The sequence below is a fragment of the Triticum urartu genome, chromosome 4A (genome assembly GCF_056163025.1).
Source record: "Triticum urartu cultivar PI428250 chromosome 4A, HENAU_Tu73, whole genome shotgun sequence".
In the NCBI taxonomy this organism is placed as follows: Eukaryota; Viridiplantae; Streptophyta; class Magnoliopsida; order Poales; family Poaceae; genus Triticum; species Triticum urartu.
In genome coordinates this window covers 8,169,583-8,189,651 of record NC_141876.1, presented here as the reverse complement: position 1 = coordinate 8,189,651, position 20,069 = coordinate 8,169,583, and the positions used below count along the sequence as shown (strand labels likewise).

Sequence of the window (20,069 nt, the reverse complement as noted above, 5' to 3'; positions counted from 1 at the left end):
CAATAGATCACTTGACTCGTGGCCCTCTTCATGTTCTACCAGACACCATTTCACACATCGTCCTTCATCCTTACCTCCTCCTCCTAGTAGTATCTTGTTCGCCCCCAGAGCTAGTTTATTCTCTAGCGATGGTTTTCTGGAGGTTCTAGAGGTGGTGGAGGTCAGCAAGCGACACTCACAATGTACCAACCAACAAAATAATCTGAAGATCAAGCCATGCACTCACTTTAGTGTAGTATTTGATAACCAACAGAACTTTCCCCTTGTTCAAGGAGAGACGTCGGCATTCCAAAAGATGGTAAAGAGACGGGAGAGCCTACAACATATAACAAAACCAATCCACCAGTGAAAAACCAACCAGGTAGAGAGTTTAAATATTGTATGGAGCGGCAGCCCAGCGGACACAACCAGGTAAGTTGACAGAGACATTGACACATAACAACATGTTTTGTTTGACAACCAGGTAATTTAAAGATTGCCCACCTCTTCATGTTCCTACGCAAGATTCCTCGCATTATTTCAGAATCACCCTCCAAAGCCAGACACCTATTGAACATTGTCTACATTGGAGAGAAACATACACCCCATCATGGGAGGGGTCACTTGTAGCTATGCTCTTTTTCCTTCCATAGCTACTACTTAGGACCATATGTTGCGATCTGCTCCTCCAGCTTCATCAAAAGAAGAACAGATTAATTATTACGGCATGTCTAAGGTGCATATTGGTGGCCAAGTCACAAGATTTCACAAATCACCCATGTTACAAGGTGGTTGATACCATATTCCAGTAATTGGCTAAGTTTAATTTACGCTGAGAAACAAAGAAATCATACTGCTTCGGACTACCTCATATAGCCACTGAATCGTGATGACAAAAATTAAGACAGAAACATTTTAGATACCTCAGAAATCAAACAGTATATCTAGATAAATATCAACATCAACAAGAATCAGATCAAGTTCTTTCTGTTTTATCTTAAAGGATCCATGTCCAATCTTTAGAATATGATACTAGTAAGAAGTTGGAAGTCAAAGCAAACATACGCACTTAAGGGGCTACCTGCATCATAGCCTCGAACTTGCTTCGCACATCACAGAACTCACTCCAAGCAAGAGCCAACGCCATGAGGCACCTGGAATAATGCATCATACCACACAGTCAAATTCTGGACAGAGTAATCACGTGAACTGAACTAACAGTGGTTCGGAAATCATAACCCTCTGCTTGGAAAAAAAAAAAACTCTAGTCATCTCAGATTTAGTCATGCTATAAACGTAAGTCTATAACTAACAAGTTACAGTAGAATAATCAAAGAGGCATATTTAGATAGTGAACCGAGTAATACAATCACATGGTTGCAAATGAAGTGAACGAGCAGGTTAGTGCTATGAGCTAAATATAATGCCATCAAAAAAGGAAATCAGTCTTTAGGTTTACAATAATGTAAACAATACAGAGTGTGGATAATAATGATTCTGCAACATATATAATAAGGTACTAAGTACTGACCTTTCTTTGCTTCTTGGCTCATTGAACCGGCGGAATTGCATGCAGGATAGGTTCACTTTCTTAGCACCAACACTGATACGTACAAAGAAGAGGAAGATCAGGACACCAGGAAATTTTCAAGCTTATTAAATGCTATTGTGCCATGTTGATCCGCATAACCATACTAGCGATAATAATCACGGTTATCGACACAATATATTGTTTGATAAACCTAAAAAACAAATAGCATTAGCTAAATGTGGTAGTAGATCAGTAGTACTGGAGATTTCTACAATACGGCAAAGTCTCACTTGCCGAGCCATCACGTTGGCACGAATATCGACAATTCCATTATACAAAACTCAAGTAAATTGGGCTCTTCTAATTATTGATATATGACAGCGCGATCAACACGAGCCACATGCCCATGACGTACACACCCCGTGCCAACACATCGAAAAAGAAACAACGTCGATACAGTACTCGGTTTTTCTAGTAGCCACTGGACAAACCAGAAAAATGACGATTGGTGTTACGTAGAATATAGCAAATCATTGATACAGAAACGTTTGCAGAATCCTAAATTTTTATTGCCGGCCTAGAATATTCCATTAGGTAAATAATAGATTCATTACTACTAGAAATGTCCGCAAGACGACAAATTGTTCCTTTCAGAGCTATAACATTGCCATGGCAGGAATAATTATATTCGTGTGTAATGACACAACTAAACTCAGCTGTTATACTTGAGTGTATACGACAACCACAAACGATGCCGCGCCGACACACCTGAGGAGAATCCTGAAGAAACCAGAAAAACTACCATTGGCGTTCCGCATAATAAATAGCAAATGATTAATACCAAGAATCTTTACAACGCGACAAAGTATTTCTCAATCGGCAAGCCATAACTTTTCCGTTGGCATGAATACTGGTACATCAGTTAAAAGAAGCACAGCTAAATTCGGCAATTCTACTTATCGCTACACGACAATGTAGACACCACGAACGGCATGCCCATGACAAACATGTCTGAATCACACGATATGGATGCAACACAGAAACAATCATATATACAGTTAAAACTGAGCAGGGAAAGAAAGGGTTTATCATCATTATACCTGTAGCTGGACCCCTTGAGCTGACGCACGAGGACGTCCACCATGTCGTAGTCCACCACGGGTTGGCTCCTGTGAATCGCAAAGCAGAGAAGACAAGATGGATGAGTAGCCGAGCCAGCCGAGATAACAGAAGTGGAGGAAGAGAGGAGGGATTGGGGGCGGACAGCAGGCCAGCAATGTCGTTGAGGATCCTCTTGGTGTCCTTGATGAAGAGGTTGATCATGTCGGCAGCGTAGCCCCGGGCTGCGGTGCCATCCTCCTCCATGGACTGCAGTTGGTGGAAATTCTCGTCCAGCATGCCCTAGATGAATCACATCACATGACGAGAAGGCAAAGATAGACTAGTCAGCCAGCCACCGGAACAACCACACGGCCGAGGTGTACATGGTACGACGAGGGGATGGACTCACTGTGGCGAACATGGATGTGACGAGGTTGTTCAGCCGTTCTCTGAGCGCGGCAGCTGCCATTGTCGAGGAGGTGCTGGAGTGGATCTGGTGGCAGAGCGCACCTGCTGAAGGGATCCGAAGATGTAGTGGTAATGAAGGAGTAGCCAGGGGAAGGAAACCTTTATGTGGCCGGACGCACGAGACTCTCCCGCAGAAGCGTTTGGCGGCGAGTGCTACGTTACCTCTACTTGCTTGGCCATTAACGATCGAGCTTGGAGCCTTGGAGACGGCATGCATGCGTGCAGTGCATGAATGCAGCTACAGGTTGAGGACGACAGCTGCAGCCAGATGGTGTGGAGATGGAGTGTAGGGCGTGTTCTTTGGATGGTTCCGTCGTTCGTCCGCGATACTCTTGTTCTACTTTTGTGTGTGTGAACTGTCTGGTTGTCGTGCGTGGCCCCTGCGTGGTTTTTCTTTTCTTTTAAGCACAAAAATGCTTTGTGCGTGGGTTTTGTTGGGTTTAAGATTATGTCATGAACCTTGCCGAACTTGGGCTATGGGTGACGGGCTTGGCCTGGCTCACAATGCCGCACTATAAGAGCATCTCTAGCAGAACAGATGCCGCAAAGTCTGTTAAATTTTCTATCCGCAAAATCGTTTTACATTTCGCCCTAAGACAATTTTGCGGGCAGTTCATCCCCGGCGCAGAATCGATACCGTAAATAGTACCTTAAATTTTAAAACTTAAACTTAAAACATGTTCCTGTTACATAGATAGTCCAGACCTCGCCGGAGTTCATCACTCACACGGACAGAGTAAAATTAAAAATTTAATCGACTGAGGAACGGCAGCAGCCCACGGCCTCACATCGAGAATGAACTCGCACGCCGAGCGGTAGAGGGTGTAGGCGAGCTCGTGGTCCGCCTTTGCCGCCTCGAAGTGTTCGGCGGTGCCCTCTTTGCCAGCCACCAGCACCTCCTTCGCGGCATGGTGCGTGATCTCCGCCTCGTGGAGCTTCTTCGTCGCTGTCCAGAGTGGCTCGGAGCTCATTGATGTGCTGCCACATGCAGTTGCCGTTGCTGCGGGAGAGGGCACCGTGGTTTTGTGCCTGCGCCGAGCGCCCAGCTCAACGGCGGGCCGGATGGAGCTGCCAGCCTCCGCGTCGTGCCGGTCAAGTTTGCGCGGCGGCGGCGGCCCCCATGTCCGCGGCCTTCTCCTGACATGATCAGCGCTTGAGAGGGAAAAACTGTCCGGATATGCGCGCGCCGGAGCTAAGAAAAGAACAAGGCGAAGGGGAAGTGGACTGCAGCGGAGGGGGCGGACCTATCCGACACGGGAACCCTAAAACGCACCCCTCCCCAGACATATAGCGGCCGAAGCGGCAGTTTTGGGGCCGCCCGTATATTTTTTTACTGGCTGGTCCAAATATACCGCTTCTGTTCCGGCCCGAAAATATATGGGCGGGCAATGGGATAGGGTATCTGCTAGAGATGCTCTAAATCACGAGAGAGGTCAATTGAACTCGGTGACTATATCTTGCATTAAGTGAGATGGTACGAAGTCTCACCGAAGGTTCTACAGTAATTGGGCCAGCACATTCGCGCACGAACTATTTTGAAAAGAGTAGGAAAAGGGGAGAAGCAAGGATTGATCCCTGGTCTCTGGAAGATCGCCGGCACTGCTAGCTAACCCACCCGCATCCCAACTGGATCCAACCACACACCAGTGATGGAGCCTGAGGAAGGGGATCCCGACGGCTATGGGCCAACAGCTCGCACTACCAGTGCCGCACTAGAAGACGCCGTGCAGACATGGCAATGAGCCTCCACAAGCCAAATATGGTCGTCTAGATTCGGCTAAGGGAACACCCTAATGCCCGCCACCCCTAACCTGAAACCCCAACAGATCCAAAATGCTAGCCGCCGGACCCCCTGCACTATCACGGCTTCATCGCCGCCAAGCTAGGGCCGGCCCAATGGAAGTGCCCCGAGTGAGACGTAGAGGACAGCACCACACGGCCGTCGGGTCGACCAGACCCAACCACCCGGCTACCAGCGAACTCCCGGTGACCTAGCTTCGCCGCAACCATGCCAGGCACGAGATTCGTGCGAATCACGCAGCCGTCCACCAAACGGATGCCACCATACCGCCGCCATGCCACCACCACACGCGCATGCCACCGGGAGCGCCCGCGGCGGAACCCCGCATGAGCTCAACACCGCCACCCAAAACATGCATCCTATGTTGGCCATCCACGGGCGAAAGAGAGAGGAGGTCCCACTACCATCGGCACCGACCTGGCTTTGGCCCTCAGCGCCTACTGGAGGCGGTGGTGACAGAGGGGTGAGAGGAGGGGAAGGAGGGCCGACGGCTAGGGTTTCCTCCCCTTCGCTCGCGGGAGCGATACTGAAGGGTGGAGAAAAAGACTCCAGTGAACATGTTTAGTGGTGGCTTACGGAGCATCATCAGCAATCAACTAGTTTAGGTAGCAGCATGAATTAGTTATCAAGGAAATTACAACCAGGGAATGGGAGGGGGTAGTACAAGCTCAGTGCCTTGTGATGCAGAGGTCGAGGTAATCCCCTTTTTCGAGAAAAACAAGCTCAGCGGCGGCCAGCCAATAGCCTACTTCTTCGATGCCTACACTTACACGAGAATGGTGCTTATGTCGGACCCAATTGTCTCATGTGAACTTCGAGTTGGGCTTCATTTGTTGCTTGGGCCGAGTACGCTAGTCTTGGACTTCTCTTGAAATGCATGATCCATGCAATAGTTCGTGTGACATCCCTAGCCGCTAAGCTAGGGCCGCCCCAATGGAAGTGCCCCGTGTGACGTAGAGGACAGCACCACACGGTCGTCGGGTCGACCAGACCCAACTACCCGGCTACCAGCGAACTCTCGGTGACCTATAGCTTCGCCGCAACCTTGCTGGGCACCACATTCGTGCGAATCAAGCAGTCGTCCATCGAATGGATGCCACCATGCCGCCGACATGCCACCACCACACGCGCATGCCAACTGGAGCACCCGCGGCGGAACCCTGCATGAGCTCAGTACTGCCACGGGCGAAAGGGAGGGGCGGTCCCTCTACCGCCGGCGCGGACCGAGCTGTGGCCCTCAACGCCTACTGGCAGCGGTGGTGACCGAGGGGTGAGAGGAGGGGAAGGAGGGTCGGCGGCTAGGGTTTCCTCCCCGTCGCGCATGGGAGCGATACAGGAGGGTGGAGAAAAAGAATCTGGTGACATTGTTTAGTGGTCGCTTATGGAGCATCATCAGCAATCAACTAGGTTAGGTAGCAGCATGAATTAGTTATCAAGGAAATTACAACCAGCGGTTCGGAGGGGATAGTACAAGCTCAGTGCCTTGTGATGCAGAGGCCGAGGTAATCCCCTTTTTCGAAAAAACAAGCTTGGCGGCGACCAGCTAATAGCCTACTTCTTCGATGCCTACACTTACACGAGAATGGTGCTTATGTCGGACCCAATTGTCTCATGTGAACTTCAAGTTGGCTTCGTTTGTCGCTTGGGCCGAGTGCGCTAGTCTTGAACTTCTCTTGAAATGCATGATGCAATAGTTCGTGTGACATCCCCCCCCCCCCCCCCCCCCCCCTTAGATTTGACTTGACCCCAACCCAATGCTCGAGGGTACCATGCCTTCAGAGGAATCACGTCTTCCAAGGAGGTCGGTGATGCGAAAAAGCTGGGACAGTGGATGAGGACTTTCTCAACTTACTGATGACCCCTCTTCACTGTGTGTCGATCAAGAATGGTTGTTAATGCTTGGAACTGAAGGTGGACGAAGTCGAGAGTCGACAGCTCCGGCTGCACGATAGTGGATGGCGGCATAATAGCTTGCAGTTGCAGAGACATGTTTGACGGGGTGTGTACGAGCTTGCTCAGGCAGGTCCATTTTATATGCCACCACACCCATGCACTAGAATACCTGAAAGGGACCAAAATTTTGAAAAGCTAATTTGTGGTTAGCGCGTGCCGCGACGGATAACTGGGCATACAACTGCAACTTAAAAAAAAACTGAATCTCGAACAACAAAAACTCTATCCGCGTGCCTTGTCCTTCTTGTATTGTCGAGCTTGGTTAAGATATTGTGGCAGGAGAGCAACCATTGTAACCAGCTCCCTGGTCCAAGCCGCTAGATCAGTCATCGCCTCGTCAAGGACGTTGTTAAGTCGAAAGAAGAGAGGGTTGTGCCCTTAGATGGCTTTAAATGGTGTAGATTTGAGGATGGAGTGGTATGAGATGTTCTACCTGAATTCGGCTGAGGCGAGTCAATCAGCCCATTTCTTCAGATAATCATGAACAAAGCAACGAATGTAGAGTTCCAAGCACTGGTTGACCCGCTCTGTCCTACCATTAGTTTCAAGCTAGTATTTATATCATCAGATATATTCTTGAACTGAAGATGACATGGTTTTCTTGCGATACATTTACATCATAGGCCAATGTGCCTAAAAAATTGAGTTGTACTTTACATTAGTAGTTTTTATACACTATTCCTTGTGTTTTCTTATAGGCTTGCAGATATAAATACAAGTCTGGCACAAATTTTGTATACATGTTCCTTTTTTACATAGTACAAATGCATACACTCATACATCACTACCGGAATCGCAACCTATGCCGACGGCCAGGGCCGTCGGCATAGCCCTGAAAGGCCGTCGGGACAGGCCTATGTCGACGGCACCCGTCGGCATAGGGCCGTCGGCAACATATCCGTCGGCGTAGCCAGAAATGCCGTCGGCATAGAAAGGCCGTCGGCATAGGCCCTATCCCGACGGTGTCCGTACATCTATGCCGACGGCCCCGGCCGTCGGCAACGTTATCGCGTAACGGCGGCCGCCGTCAAGTGCTGACCAATGCTTGCTCGCCACGTGGCAGGTCTGTGCCGACGGTCTAGCCGTCGGCATAGCTGTCGGCTTAGGTTGAAACTATGCCGACGGCTAGACCGTCGGCATAGACCTGCCACGTGGCAGCCACTGGGAGCTCCTGGAGCAGGCCTATGCCAACGGCTTAGCCGTCGGCTTAGTTTCAAACTATGCCGACGGCTTAGCCGTCGGCATAGACCTGCCACGTGGCAGCCACTGGGAGCTCACGGCAGCTCTATGCCGACGGCCTAGCCGTCGGCATAGTTTCTGTCTGTTTTTTTTTCTTTTTTCTGTTTTGTTTCAACTCAATTCATTTGAATATATACAGCACACAACAAATATATGCATCACATAACAGCTGGCCCAGCAGCATCACAGAACAAATTCATCATCACACATCATAAGAAGCATCGCAAAGCATAAACATATAAGTATCATCACCACCAAGCATAAGAATCTCACAAACACCAATAAGAAACATCACAAGCATATAAGTATCATCACCACCAAGACCACCACAATGTGACCCAAAGGCTTAAGCGCCAGGACGTCGAGCACCACGGAGGTCGTCACCGCCAAGACGCCGAAGCCCAGGTCGTCACTGCTAGCGGCAGCGCTACCGCCAAGACCGCCTCCTCCTCCGCCTCCGCCTCCGTGGATCGGAGTGGTCGGGCTCCGTGTCTCCGGAGTGCTGCGAAGACCACCGCCAACGGTAGATCCACCTGTTCCCTGGATGTTGAAAAGACATATGCACGGGATATATGACTGTGTTGAAAGGCATGACATGCTTTGAGTGAATAGATTGGGGATGAACTAACTGGCGAGGGGCCAGCGGTCTGTGCCACAAACTCCTCAAAGCTCATCAGCACTGGTTGTGCTGGAGGGCATTGTGCTGGAGGGAACTGAGGACACCTGCCGGCCGCCATATCCTGAAAAGCCTGATGCATCTGGCTATCCCTCTGCACTTGGTGTTCATAAAGCCTCTGATGCCACGCCATGGTCTCCTGGCGTGTGTACTCCATGTAGGCCTACGGTATGACATGATGGAACTCATAAAACTACTAAATGCGGAAAATGAAGTGAGAAATGAAGATCAGAGGGAAAATACTTACAGATTGTTGCTCCTGAAAGAGGTACTGTGTACTAGTCACTGCCTGGCTCGTGCGCTGGCTCAGGCTCGGGTCGATCCGACGAAGCTGTGTGTAGGAGATACTAGGAGTGATCACAGCATCGAGAACCGCCTCCTGACCGTGCTCCTTGGGCCCCATCCTCACCACCGCCATGTCGTCCAGAGGCGCCGCAATGGGGTCAGGTGTGTCAGGATGTAACTCCAGATACGCTTCGGAGTAGGCCTTCTTCCTCTCTGCGGTCTTCTTGCCGTAGTACTTGGGCTCGCCAGGCTTGGGGTCCTTCCATGTATGGGCGATCTCCCACGCCTGCATGTGTGAGAGCGGCCGCTTCAGTTTCTCCTCCTGCACCACCAAACAGAGGTTAGTCATACATAAGAAAGTGATGGTAAATAGAAGAAGAATGTTTAATGGGGTTAGTCATACATTAACTGCCTTGTGGAGATAGTGGTTTCGGTTTCCCTGAGCATGTACTCCCTCCGTCCCTCGGTTAGCCTTATTTTTGGTTCTCATTGCCGCCCAGGCTCCAGCCTCATCACACCAAAGATCCACCAGTGCCGCCCAGGACTCGTCTTTTCCATAACACCAATTTGGACACACCTACATAATAAAAGCATAATGGCATGTAGGAGTGTCCAAATTGGTGTTATGGAAGCATAAAGCATAAAGCATAATGTACCACAAGGTAATGAAAGCATAATGAAAGCATAATATATGAAAGCATAATGAAAAATCTTTTATACTTACTGCCAAGAACTCGGGCCTCTCCAAGGTAATGCCCATCCTCCGCGCTTCTTCCTTGGTCATCTTCACACCAAGATAGTCGTGGTAGTATGTGGAGATGGCCACATAGCGCACCTCGTACTGCATCTGGCGGGCCTTCTTCTTGCATTGGCGCAGCACAATCTGGTCCGCTCTAGCCCTGTGCTCCGGAAGAACTTGATAGAATTTCTACAATCATGCATGAAACAAGAATGGGAGAAGCCATGAGTTAAATCATTCATGAAACTAGAATGGACTTGTGCTTCTAAAGAGAACTCACCCAGAAAGTAGTGATCACGGCCTTGGCATGGGTCTCATGGTCCGCGTGATGGGTCGCTTCCCAGTGGTCCCAGCTCGTGGCCAAAACCCGACGGTCCAGCTGCCTGACTGGATCAGGACAGTACAACCCCGGCCAATATAACTTCAGCAAGACGGTGATGAGGCCGTTGGGAATACAGACCCCTTTAGAATATATCCAGTTGCTGCAAGAGAATGAACTATTAGCATGTCACAAGAAAAATAAATAACAACCGGAATAAGCATGTGACAAGCAACATAATGAACCACTTACTCTTTTCCCGTGGGCTCAATGAGCCACTTCTGCTCCTCAGTAGCAGGAACCTGCTTTAGTAGCTTTGCGTTGCCATGCAGCCACCCCTTCGTGTCAACCCCCTTCCCGTCACCACGATCATCCCCACCACCACCCTCCTCCTCGCCTGCCTCCCCCTCCCCAACCTCCTCCTCCTCCTCCTCCTCCTCCTCCTCGCCTGCCTCCTCCTCCACCTCCTCCTCCTCCTCCTCCTCGCCTGCCTCACTAGAGGAGGGCCTCGAAGACAACACCCCTAAGTCGGTGAGGGTGCGCTCTTTCTGGCCGCGACCCCCTGTAGTGGCTCTCCCCCCAGCACCTCGTCCTCTAGAGGCTCTCCCCCCGCCCCCTCCTCCTCCAGGGGCACCTCTCCCTCGACCTCCCTGTGAGGAGTCATCGTCAAGTAGCCGAGGGGGAGGATTACGTGCTCGACCACTCCGACTAGGCAGGCCGACGACCTTGCGTAGGAAACCCACGCCGTCGGCCTTCCCCTTGCCCATGTTCCATGAACCTGCATTGAAAAGAGAAAAAGAAATTAGTAAATTAATGAAATGAAGGAAAAGGCATGATAATAAACACATTAATAAAAATGCATAAAAGGCATATTCCTAAACTATAGAAAAAAATACTTGAAACATACATCTGCTAGAACCCATATGAATCATCACTGTTGTAACCTCTTTCTCGGTCCGTCTCATCATCACTATCAATCATATCATCTTCGTTGTCCGACGAAGGTGGAGGCTCTTCCTCGTCGTCAGCGTCTTCGTTTAACTTTTCTAGCATAAGTATGTCATTTTCATTGAAGATGGTCTCACCATCATTCCGTGCATCGTGGAAGTTTGGGTCCACATCATCATCACCCAATGGTCTAGCGTCATCGTTTCTAACCACATCATCATCATCATCATCAGGTTGCTCTTGATAGAACACTCCCTCGTATGTCATGGGGTTAATGTTGTAGTAATCGTCTTCATTCGGGTCTGGTAGCTTACCATGTGGCGACACCTTGAACACAACTTCCCAACCCTTTAGATACACTTTCTGGCATGGGTAAGGCAGAAAATATACTTGTGTAGCTTGGGTAGCCGCAATGAAGAGATCGGCTCCGGCATAGACGGTTGATGGTTTAACTTCGACCAAACCAATGGAAGGCGTATGTTTTACCCCCTCCCGCGGATCGAACCATCGGCATTTGAACACAGGCAGACTTAGGGTCTCACGCCCCTGGCGGAATTTAACCTCGTATATATTTTGTACCCTTCCGTAGTAGTCTACTGAATTTTGACCGGGGGTGTACACTCCAGTATTTATAGTTTTGGGATCGGGGCGGCTGTTTTGGTGCTCCTCTGTATGGAAGCGATACCCATTCACATCATACTTTTTACATGTCATAACGGCAGGGTCAAAACCCATGGAAACCCATCTCAATGCATCATCCATAGATATGTTCAGATCTTTTCCCTACAAGTATAATGGAAATTGTTGCGTGCATTAGTTCGGTTAACTAATAAATGTTGAAGTAGGTATTTAATAGGGGAGTGTGGAAAATTACTTTCTCCATGAACGAAGCAACAAATTTTTTACGTCCAGGGTTTCCATGACGGAGAAGAGTAAGTGCCTCCGCCTCAGTAGGAGGATTCACTCCCGTCCATTCCTCTTGAACAAAATCACTAAAAAAAGATAAGCGGTGTTAGACCGGGACTAAGTGAACATGAAACATGATGATGTGGAAGACATAAAGGAATGGTGTAGTGGTATTACCTCATCCACACTTCCTCAACTTCCTTGATGTTGTGCAAGATATAGAACATGAGGTCCTCCCACTCTTGTCGTGGCATGTTATAAGATTTCAAGGCCCCAGCCCTCCCACCTTGCGCGTTGAATAGATCGAGCCTGGGTTGATACTTGGGCTCTTCTATATTGTATCGAGGCACCTTGTTATGCAGATGGGGAACGTGGTCTGGATAGTATGATGTCCTGAGGTCTGACACCTCCTCTAGGATAACTGCCTCAGCTATGGAAGCTTCAATCTTAGCTTTGTTTCCACATTTCCGTCGGAGATGCTTGTTCTGCCTCTCAGGGCCGTACTGCCAGCGATTTTGCACAGGGCCCCCCAACAATACCTCGTTCGCGAGGTGCAGAATGAGATGTGTCATCGGAGTAAAGAAGCCTGGCGGAAAGATCTTCTCTAGCTTGACTATCAACTCCGGTGCCTTCTTATGCAATTTTTCAATCACCTCTTTACTTACTTCTTTAGCACAGAGAGTGCGGAAGAAATGGCTAAGCTCGGCAAGCACTCGCCAGACATGCTCGGGGACATAGCCTCGAACCATCACCGGCATTATCCGCTCAATCCATACATGGTAGTCATGACTCTTCAGGCCGGTCACTTTGCCCGTTGAAAGATTGACTCCCTTACTTATATTCGATGCATAACCATCGATGAACTTCAAAATTTGTATCGTACATGCTTTTCGGCAGTTCATGACCCTCAGGGAGGCTGTTAGCCCATACTCCCAGGAATGCTTCGAAGCATTTTTGGCTACAACCGTACTCAGCCTTCACTGCAATCAGTTGCGAGATGGCATCCAGCTGAGATATTTTCGCACCCGCATAAAGAGGTTTCTTCGACGAGGCCAAGACCTCCAAGAAGGCCTTTGCGGTTGCCTCCGGCTCCTCCGGTTCATTCTCTGAAGGTGTCGCATTTGCCGTTTCTGCAACAATGACATCATCTAGCATGTCCCTGACCCCGTCGTTCTCATATCCATCGATGCGTTGTCGCATCACCTCCTCTCTACCACGGTCCTGCTCGGCTATGTTTATCGGCGGCATGTCAAAGTTTGGCATATATCCGTGCGTGCGAAGGTGCTCACTCATGTCCGTCTGATTTCTACGGTGACGTCTGGCACATCTCGCACAGGGGCATGGTGGGATAATTCTCATTGGACGACGGAATATCTCCTTCAAATACACATCGGGTTTCGCGATCCACTCTGATGTTACTCGATTCCGACGGATAAAACCACTGTACATCCACTGATTATCTGCCATCCTCTGCTTTTTTGCAACCCACACAACATAATTAAGGATTCACTTAAATTAATGGCATCAAATTTCCAGTTTCTACCGCGTTTAATCCACCTACATCTCTAATAGGTAAAGATGGGTCCTAATCCCACCCGAGGATGTGTAGATTGAGTACGTTCTCCATTCTACCCCGTTCCGAGACAAAATTTCGGCAGCACCTCCCCGCTGTTCTCCAGATACACATCTCGGCAAATAGCCGAGAGAATGTGCTCCGGAGAACAATGGGGAGGCGCCGCCGAAATCCTGTCTCGGAACGGGGTAGAACATGGAGAACATACCCAATCTACACATCCTCGGGCTGTCCGTGGAAAACGCTGGACAATCCGAAAGAGCTGCGGTGATAAATATGCAATTGAATGCATATTTATCGATGCAACCTTTTCGGACGGGAGACGCCTAGGTTACGCCAGTTGACTTGAGAATGAAATCTAGTGACATCAAAAAATGGAGGAGATGGACTTGTAGCTCACCTTCGGCTGTAGGGGAAGGAGTCGAACAACAGAGGGATGCTCAGGGAACAACGCGTCGGACGACGGTCACTTTAATGAAATGCAACACCACAAAGCCTGCAAATTCCATCGGACGACGTTCAATTTATTTTTGCATCATGTAGGCAAAAAAACTAAAAACATTAACAATATATTCATCATCGTCATCACATATTCATCATCATCATTATCACCTATTCGTCATAATCATTGTTTTTGACCAAATTTTTTTTACTACATACTAACTATCTAACTATCTATCTAACTATCTACCTATCTAACTATCTATATAACTATCTATCTAACTAGGTATCTAACTATCTAAATATCTATCTAAATACCTATCTAACTAGCTACAAAATTACAAAAAAACACTAAAAATACATAAAATTTTCACCTTCGAGAAGGCCGGCCGGAGTTGGGGCGGGGAGGCGCGGAGTCGGGGCGGGGAGGCCGGCGGGGGGTCGGGGCGGGGCGGCAGGCGTCGGGTCGGGGCGGGGAGGCCGGAGGGGGGTCGGGGCGGGGCGGCCCGGAGGGGGGTCGGGGCGGGGCGGTGCGGGGTCTGGGCCGGAAGGTCGGAGGCGGGTCGGGGCGGGGCGGCCGGCGCGGCTGGCGCGGGGCGCCGGAGTCGAGGCGGGGCGGCTGGCCCGGGGTCGGGGCGGGGTGGCTCGGGGTCGGGGCGGGGAGGCGCGGGCGGCGGCGGGCTCGGGGTGGGGCGGCGCGGGTCATAGCGGGGAGGCGCCGGCGGGGGCGTGCTCGGGGCGGGGCTGCGCGGGCGGTGGCGTGCTTAGGGCGGGCGGCGGAGGAGGTGGGCGGCGACGGTTGGGGTCGGGGTCGGGTGCGGTTGAGGGAGAAAATGAGTGGAGGAGGTCGGGTGTGGTGTGGATAAAGTTGGCCCTATGCCGACGGCATGGCCGTCGGCATAGGCCTGGGCCCACACGTCAGCAGCCGGGGGAGTTGATAACGTGCACATATGCCGACGGCCCGGCCGTCGGCATAGATGGGAGGCCTATGCCGACGGCTAGGCCGTCGGCATATATGCAAACCACATTTTTTTTAAAATAGTCCCACCTCGCCGTGGGGAAAGCAATTTGACCTATTTAAATAGTTCACTAATCCATACGTTACAAGCTCCAGTATTCATTAGACTTATATGAAGAAAACGGACAATTACTCTGAAACTTTCAGTGCCCGGGCAGCCGGCCCGGTGCCCGGGCACTAAAGGTTTCAGAGTGATAGTACGTTTTCAATGATGAATACCAGAGTTTTTAATCAATTCAATTATTACATTTTTAGATTTTTAGTTTACTGTCTGTGTGGGACCCGGTACCCGGTGCGACGATCGTGACACCGGGACCCTGGGAGGTTAGGCGCTACGGGGGCCGTAGGGGGTAGCAATGCCACTGGAGCATCACACCGGGACCTCATACATGCCGTATAGTGTGCTGGCATGTCCGAAGAGGTGGCACGCGTCTCCGGGGTGTGCCCCCTCACACGGACGGCGCCGCCGCCGGCACCTGGAGGGGGGAAACGGACGCGTCGGGTCTACACGGAGGGGATCTTACTGTGGGTTTGGCCCGGATGTTGCTCTAAAGTGTTCGTATGGGCTGACCTAACACGACCGGCTGGATAGTTCCACTAGTCAAAATCCATCCGTGCAAAGTCAATGGGCTAGATCCCGTGGTCAAACGCTACACCCGGATGTTGCGTTTGACCACGGGACCTAGCCCTTTGACTTTGCACGGACGGGTTTTGACCAGTGGAACTATCCACCCGGTCGTGTTAGGTCAGCCCATACGAACATTTTAGAGCAACATCCGGGCCAAACCCATAGTAAGATCCCCTCCCTGTAGACCCGACGCGTCCGTTTTCCCCCCTTCAGGTGCCGGCGACGGCGCCGTCCGTGTGAGGGGGCACACCCCGGAGACGCGTGCCGCCTCTTCGGACATGCCAGCACACCACCCCGCATGTATTAGGGCCTGATGCGATGCTCGGGTGGCATTGCTACCCCCAGGGCCCCCGTCCCGCCTAACCCTGTAGCGTTTGACCACGGGATCTAGCCCTTTGACTTTGCACGGACGGGTTTTGACCAGTGGAACTATCCACCCGGTCGTGTTAGCTTAGCCCATACGAACACTTTAGAGCAACATCCGGGCCAAACCCACTGTAAGATCCCCTCCGTGTAGACCAGACGCGTCCGTTTCCCCCTTCAGGTGCCGGCGGCTGCGCCATCCGTGTGCGGGGGCACACCCCGGAGACGCGTGCCGCCTCTTCGGACATGCCATCACACCACCCCGCATGTATGAGGGCCCGATGCGACGCTCGGGTGGCATTGCTACCCCCCAGGGCCCCCGTCCCGCCTAACCCTGTAGCGTTTGACCACGGGATCTAGCCCTTTGACTTTGCACGGACGGGTTTTCACCAGTGGAACTATCCACCCGGTCGTGTTAGGTCAGCCCATACGGACACTTTAGAGCAACATCCGGGCCAAACCCACAGTAAGATCCCCTCCGTGTAGACCCGATGCGTCCGTTTCCCCCTTCAGGTGCCGGCGGCTACGCCGTCCGTGTGCGGGGGCACACCCCGGAGACGCGTGCCGCCTCTTCGGACATGCCAGCACACCACCCCGCATGTATGAGGGCCCGATGCGACGTTCGGGTGGCATTGCTACCCCCCCCACGGCCCCCGTCCCGCCTAACCCTGTAGCGTTTGACCACGGGATCTAGCCCTTTGACTTTGCACGGACGGGTTTTGACCAGTGGAACTATCCACCCGGTCGTGTTAGGTCAGCCCATACGAACAGTTTATAGCAACATCCGGGCCAAACCTACAGTAAGATCCCCTCCGTGTAGACCCGACGCGTCCGTTTCCCCCCTTCAGGTGCCGGCGGCGGCGCCGTCCGTGAGCGGGGGCACAACCCGGAGACGCGTGCCGCCTCTAATTTGGACATGGCACCACACCACCCCGCATGTATGAGGGCCCGGTGCGACGCTCCGGTGGTATTGCTATCCCCCAGGGCCCCCGTCCCGCCTCTTCAGACATGGCACCACACCGCCCCGCATGTATGAGGGCCCGGTTAGACGGGAGGGTGTACCTGGGGGGTAGCAATGCCGCTAGGTGTTGCTTTGGGCCCTCCTACGGTTGTGAAAGCGTGGTGGCTAGCGCAGGCACCCGACACGCAGCTCCGGGGTGTGCCCCCCATCTCCGGCGTCGCTGTGGGGCACGGCGCGGCGGCAGCAACGTCCGTGAGGGGGGCAATCGATATACCATCTGGGTATGTTTTTTTTGTGTTAGACAAGGCACATTTATGTTGTGAAAAAAACAGGGAAAAGTAAATAAAAATAAGTAAAAAATTAAAAATAAATAAATAAATAGAGATATGCCGACGGCAAGGCCGTCGGTATACCTGCGCACATGGCCACGGATCGATGACGTGCCTAAGGGCGCGGATCGGTGATGTGGCAACATCCATGGGCCAGACCTATGCCGACGGCCAGGCCGTCGGCATAGATTTGCCACCCCACGGACAGGCGAGCGACGCGGATCGATGACGTGGCGGGCGACGCGGATCGATGACGTGGCATCTATGCCGACGGCCGCCGTTAGCCCGTCGGCGTAGATTGACGCCGTCAAAAGGCCATCTCCGTCCTGGTAGCCGGGCCCACGAGCTATGCCGACGGCCTTCTCTATGCCGACGGCCATCGTAGGCATATTTCTATCGACGCCGACGGGTGAGCTTTGCCGACGGGGGCCGTCGGCATAGATTGATATACGCTGACGGCTTTTCTATGCCGACGGCCTGGGCTGGGCCTTCGGGATAGGCCAATCTATGCCGATGGGGCCCGTCGGCATAGGTTCGGCCGTCGGCATCGCCGGTTATTCTGGTAGTGCATATGAACATACACTCACCCCTATAAACGCATGCACACACACCCTATCCCTATGAGCACCTCTGAGAGACTAAGCTGACACATCATCTTGAGATTGACGTCACCACAAACACCTTTGTAGTCGACAGGAACGTGTCCTCCCACTGAACGCACTTCACCGGAAGGTCTAGAACAAATCCAGGAAAATGCGAGCACCAGCGTCAAGTTTAGGAGTTGAATCACGAGGGTCTGGGGATACCATAGTTCTCCTAACCATCCTATCACGAGTTGGTTAGCGTATAAATGTTCTAATGTAGTACTATCTTCATTGATCACTAGACTAAGTGTGGTCAGGCGCAAACTAGAATGTTAAACTGGATTTGTGAATGGAGTTCATGGACCTTTGATATCCTGTGGAGCGCTAACAAAAATATGTATTGAAAAGATTCTTATGGTAGTGACGATCTTGAGATGAGCATGGTCGGTGTCCGTGGCGGACAACACTGTCGAAGAAGGCCTTTAAGAAACCTAGTTACATTGTCCTGGAATAGGGGGTGCCAACCTAGTCGGCCCATAACCTCAGGGTGGGCTTGAATGCCCTCATTTTCATTCGGGTGGACTCCGGAAGCTACACGCCTGGGCGTGATCAAGACTGTATCTACCGAAGACTTGGCGTATTCTCCAAGACATCTCCTGCCGCCTCCATGTGTGCCCCTGGATAACGACCATGTAACCATATATGCCCTACCTGGCATGTATATAAGCTAGAGGGTTTAGCCTATAGAGGGGATCCAATCACAATTACATTCTCCTAGCTCTAGGGTTAGATCTTTCCTTACGATCTCTAGGTAGATCAACCTTGTATTCGATACATCGTCATTAATATAGTCGAAGCAGGACGTAGGGTATTACCTCTTTGAGAGGGCCCGAACCTGGGTAAATACTATCTCCTTCGTCCCTGTTACAAATGATCCGAGATCCACAGCTCCGGACCCACTACCCTGAGGTTTTCCGTCCTTACGATCGACATGGGTGCTTTCATTGAGTGTTCCCCTATGAGATCAATGAAAGGATCAATGGCTCATCTGCAGATTAACTGCGGCACCGGCTACGGGGACATCTTTATCCCTGGCCAACTTTTCATATTTGGCATCATGGTCCTTTGCGCTGACTCTGCTGGCCATTTGGCTCCCATCGAGAATTACGCCCCGGATCAGGTCGTGACTTTCAGAGGCTTGGAATACACCGCAGATTACCACGGCGAGCTCATCCTTTCAGGCTAGACGCCAGGCCAGATCGAGGACTTATCAGACATTGGGGGCTCGATCCCAGAACCGATCTCCCACAAGGACGTCGGACCAGGCCCCCTGGAACCGCTAGACTGAGCAGAGGAATCAATCACCCCCGCCTCGGGCGACCTCGTCACAACGTCAAGTCCCGACGTTGGTCTGGACCCGGCTTCCAATACTGCATTGTATTCAGAACCAACTCTGGTATGAGATCCAAAATCAACCCTAGCCCCACACGAGGCTAAGAACGCGTAAAGCGACTCACCGATTGTACTTCAAGTTGGCCCCGCTTATATCCAGCCCATGAACCCTAAGGAATTATCTCACCTAAACGACATGGTTGATAGCATACAGAGCTTATCGATCTCACATGGTCAGACCTGGTTTATGACAAGATCGGTCTTAGAGCCGACAATCGGTCTTTGACCTTTAAGGGTGTCATACCGGGTGTTGAAGCTAGTCTTCAGGTCACCCAAGAACTTCCGGAGCGAAGAGTTAATCTTCGATATCGTCCCCTTTCGGAGCGGATACCACGCGCTGCTAGGGCGCACAGCATTTGCATGCCTTAACGTAGTCCCGCATTATGCATACTTAAAGCTAAAAATGCCACAACCAAACGGTATTATTACAGTAAATACTAACACCAAACGTTCCCTCCGAACGGAGGAGCAGGCCGCGGCTTTCGCAGCCGAGGTACAGGCAATCAAGGAGGTAGCTCGTGCAACTAAACATATGCCTAGCTCATCAAAGTGCACACTGTTGGGGAACGTAGTAATTTCAAAAAAAAATCCTACATACACGCAAGATCATGATGATGCATAGCAACGAGAGGGGAGAGTGGTGTCCACGTACCCTCGTAGACCGAAAGCGGAAGCGTTATGACAACGCGGTTGATGTAGTCGTATGTCTTCACGGCCCGACCGATCAAGCTCCGAAACTACGGTACCTCCGAGTTCTAGCACATGTTTAGCTCGA

General features: G+C 51.2%; 1 protein-coding gene across 2 annotated transcripts; it reads right to left on the bottom strand.

Moving 5' to 3' along the window:
• Positions 1–326: 326 nt before the first annotated feature.
• LOC125553359 (histidine-containing phosphotransfer protein 2-like) lies at positions 327–3,210 on the bottom strand. Of its 2 annotated transcripts, none has more exons than XM_048717153.2 (6): positions 3,021–3,210; positions 2,775–2,911; positions 2,611–2,679; positions 1,511–1,582; positions 1,061–1,133; positions 327–671 (listed from the first exon to the last, which is right to left on the bottom strand). In XM_048717153.2, exons 1-6 carry the CDS (start codon positions 3,078–3,080, stop codon positions 636–638), a joined length of 447 nt encoding a protein of 148 aa, XP_048573110.1. In that variant the 5' UTR covers positions 3,081–3,210; the 3' UTR covers positions 327–635. The 2 variants fall into 2 exon arrangements, with proteins under 2 accessions (XP_048573110.1, XP_087375572.1); XM_087519446.1 differs by having other exon boundaries at positions 1,049–1,133; positions 3,021–3,182.
• Between the last annotated feature and the right edge of the window lie 16,859 nt (positions 3,211–20,069).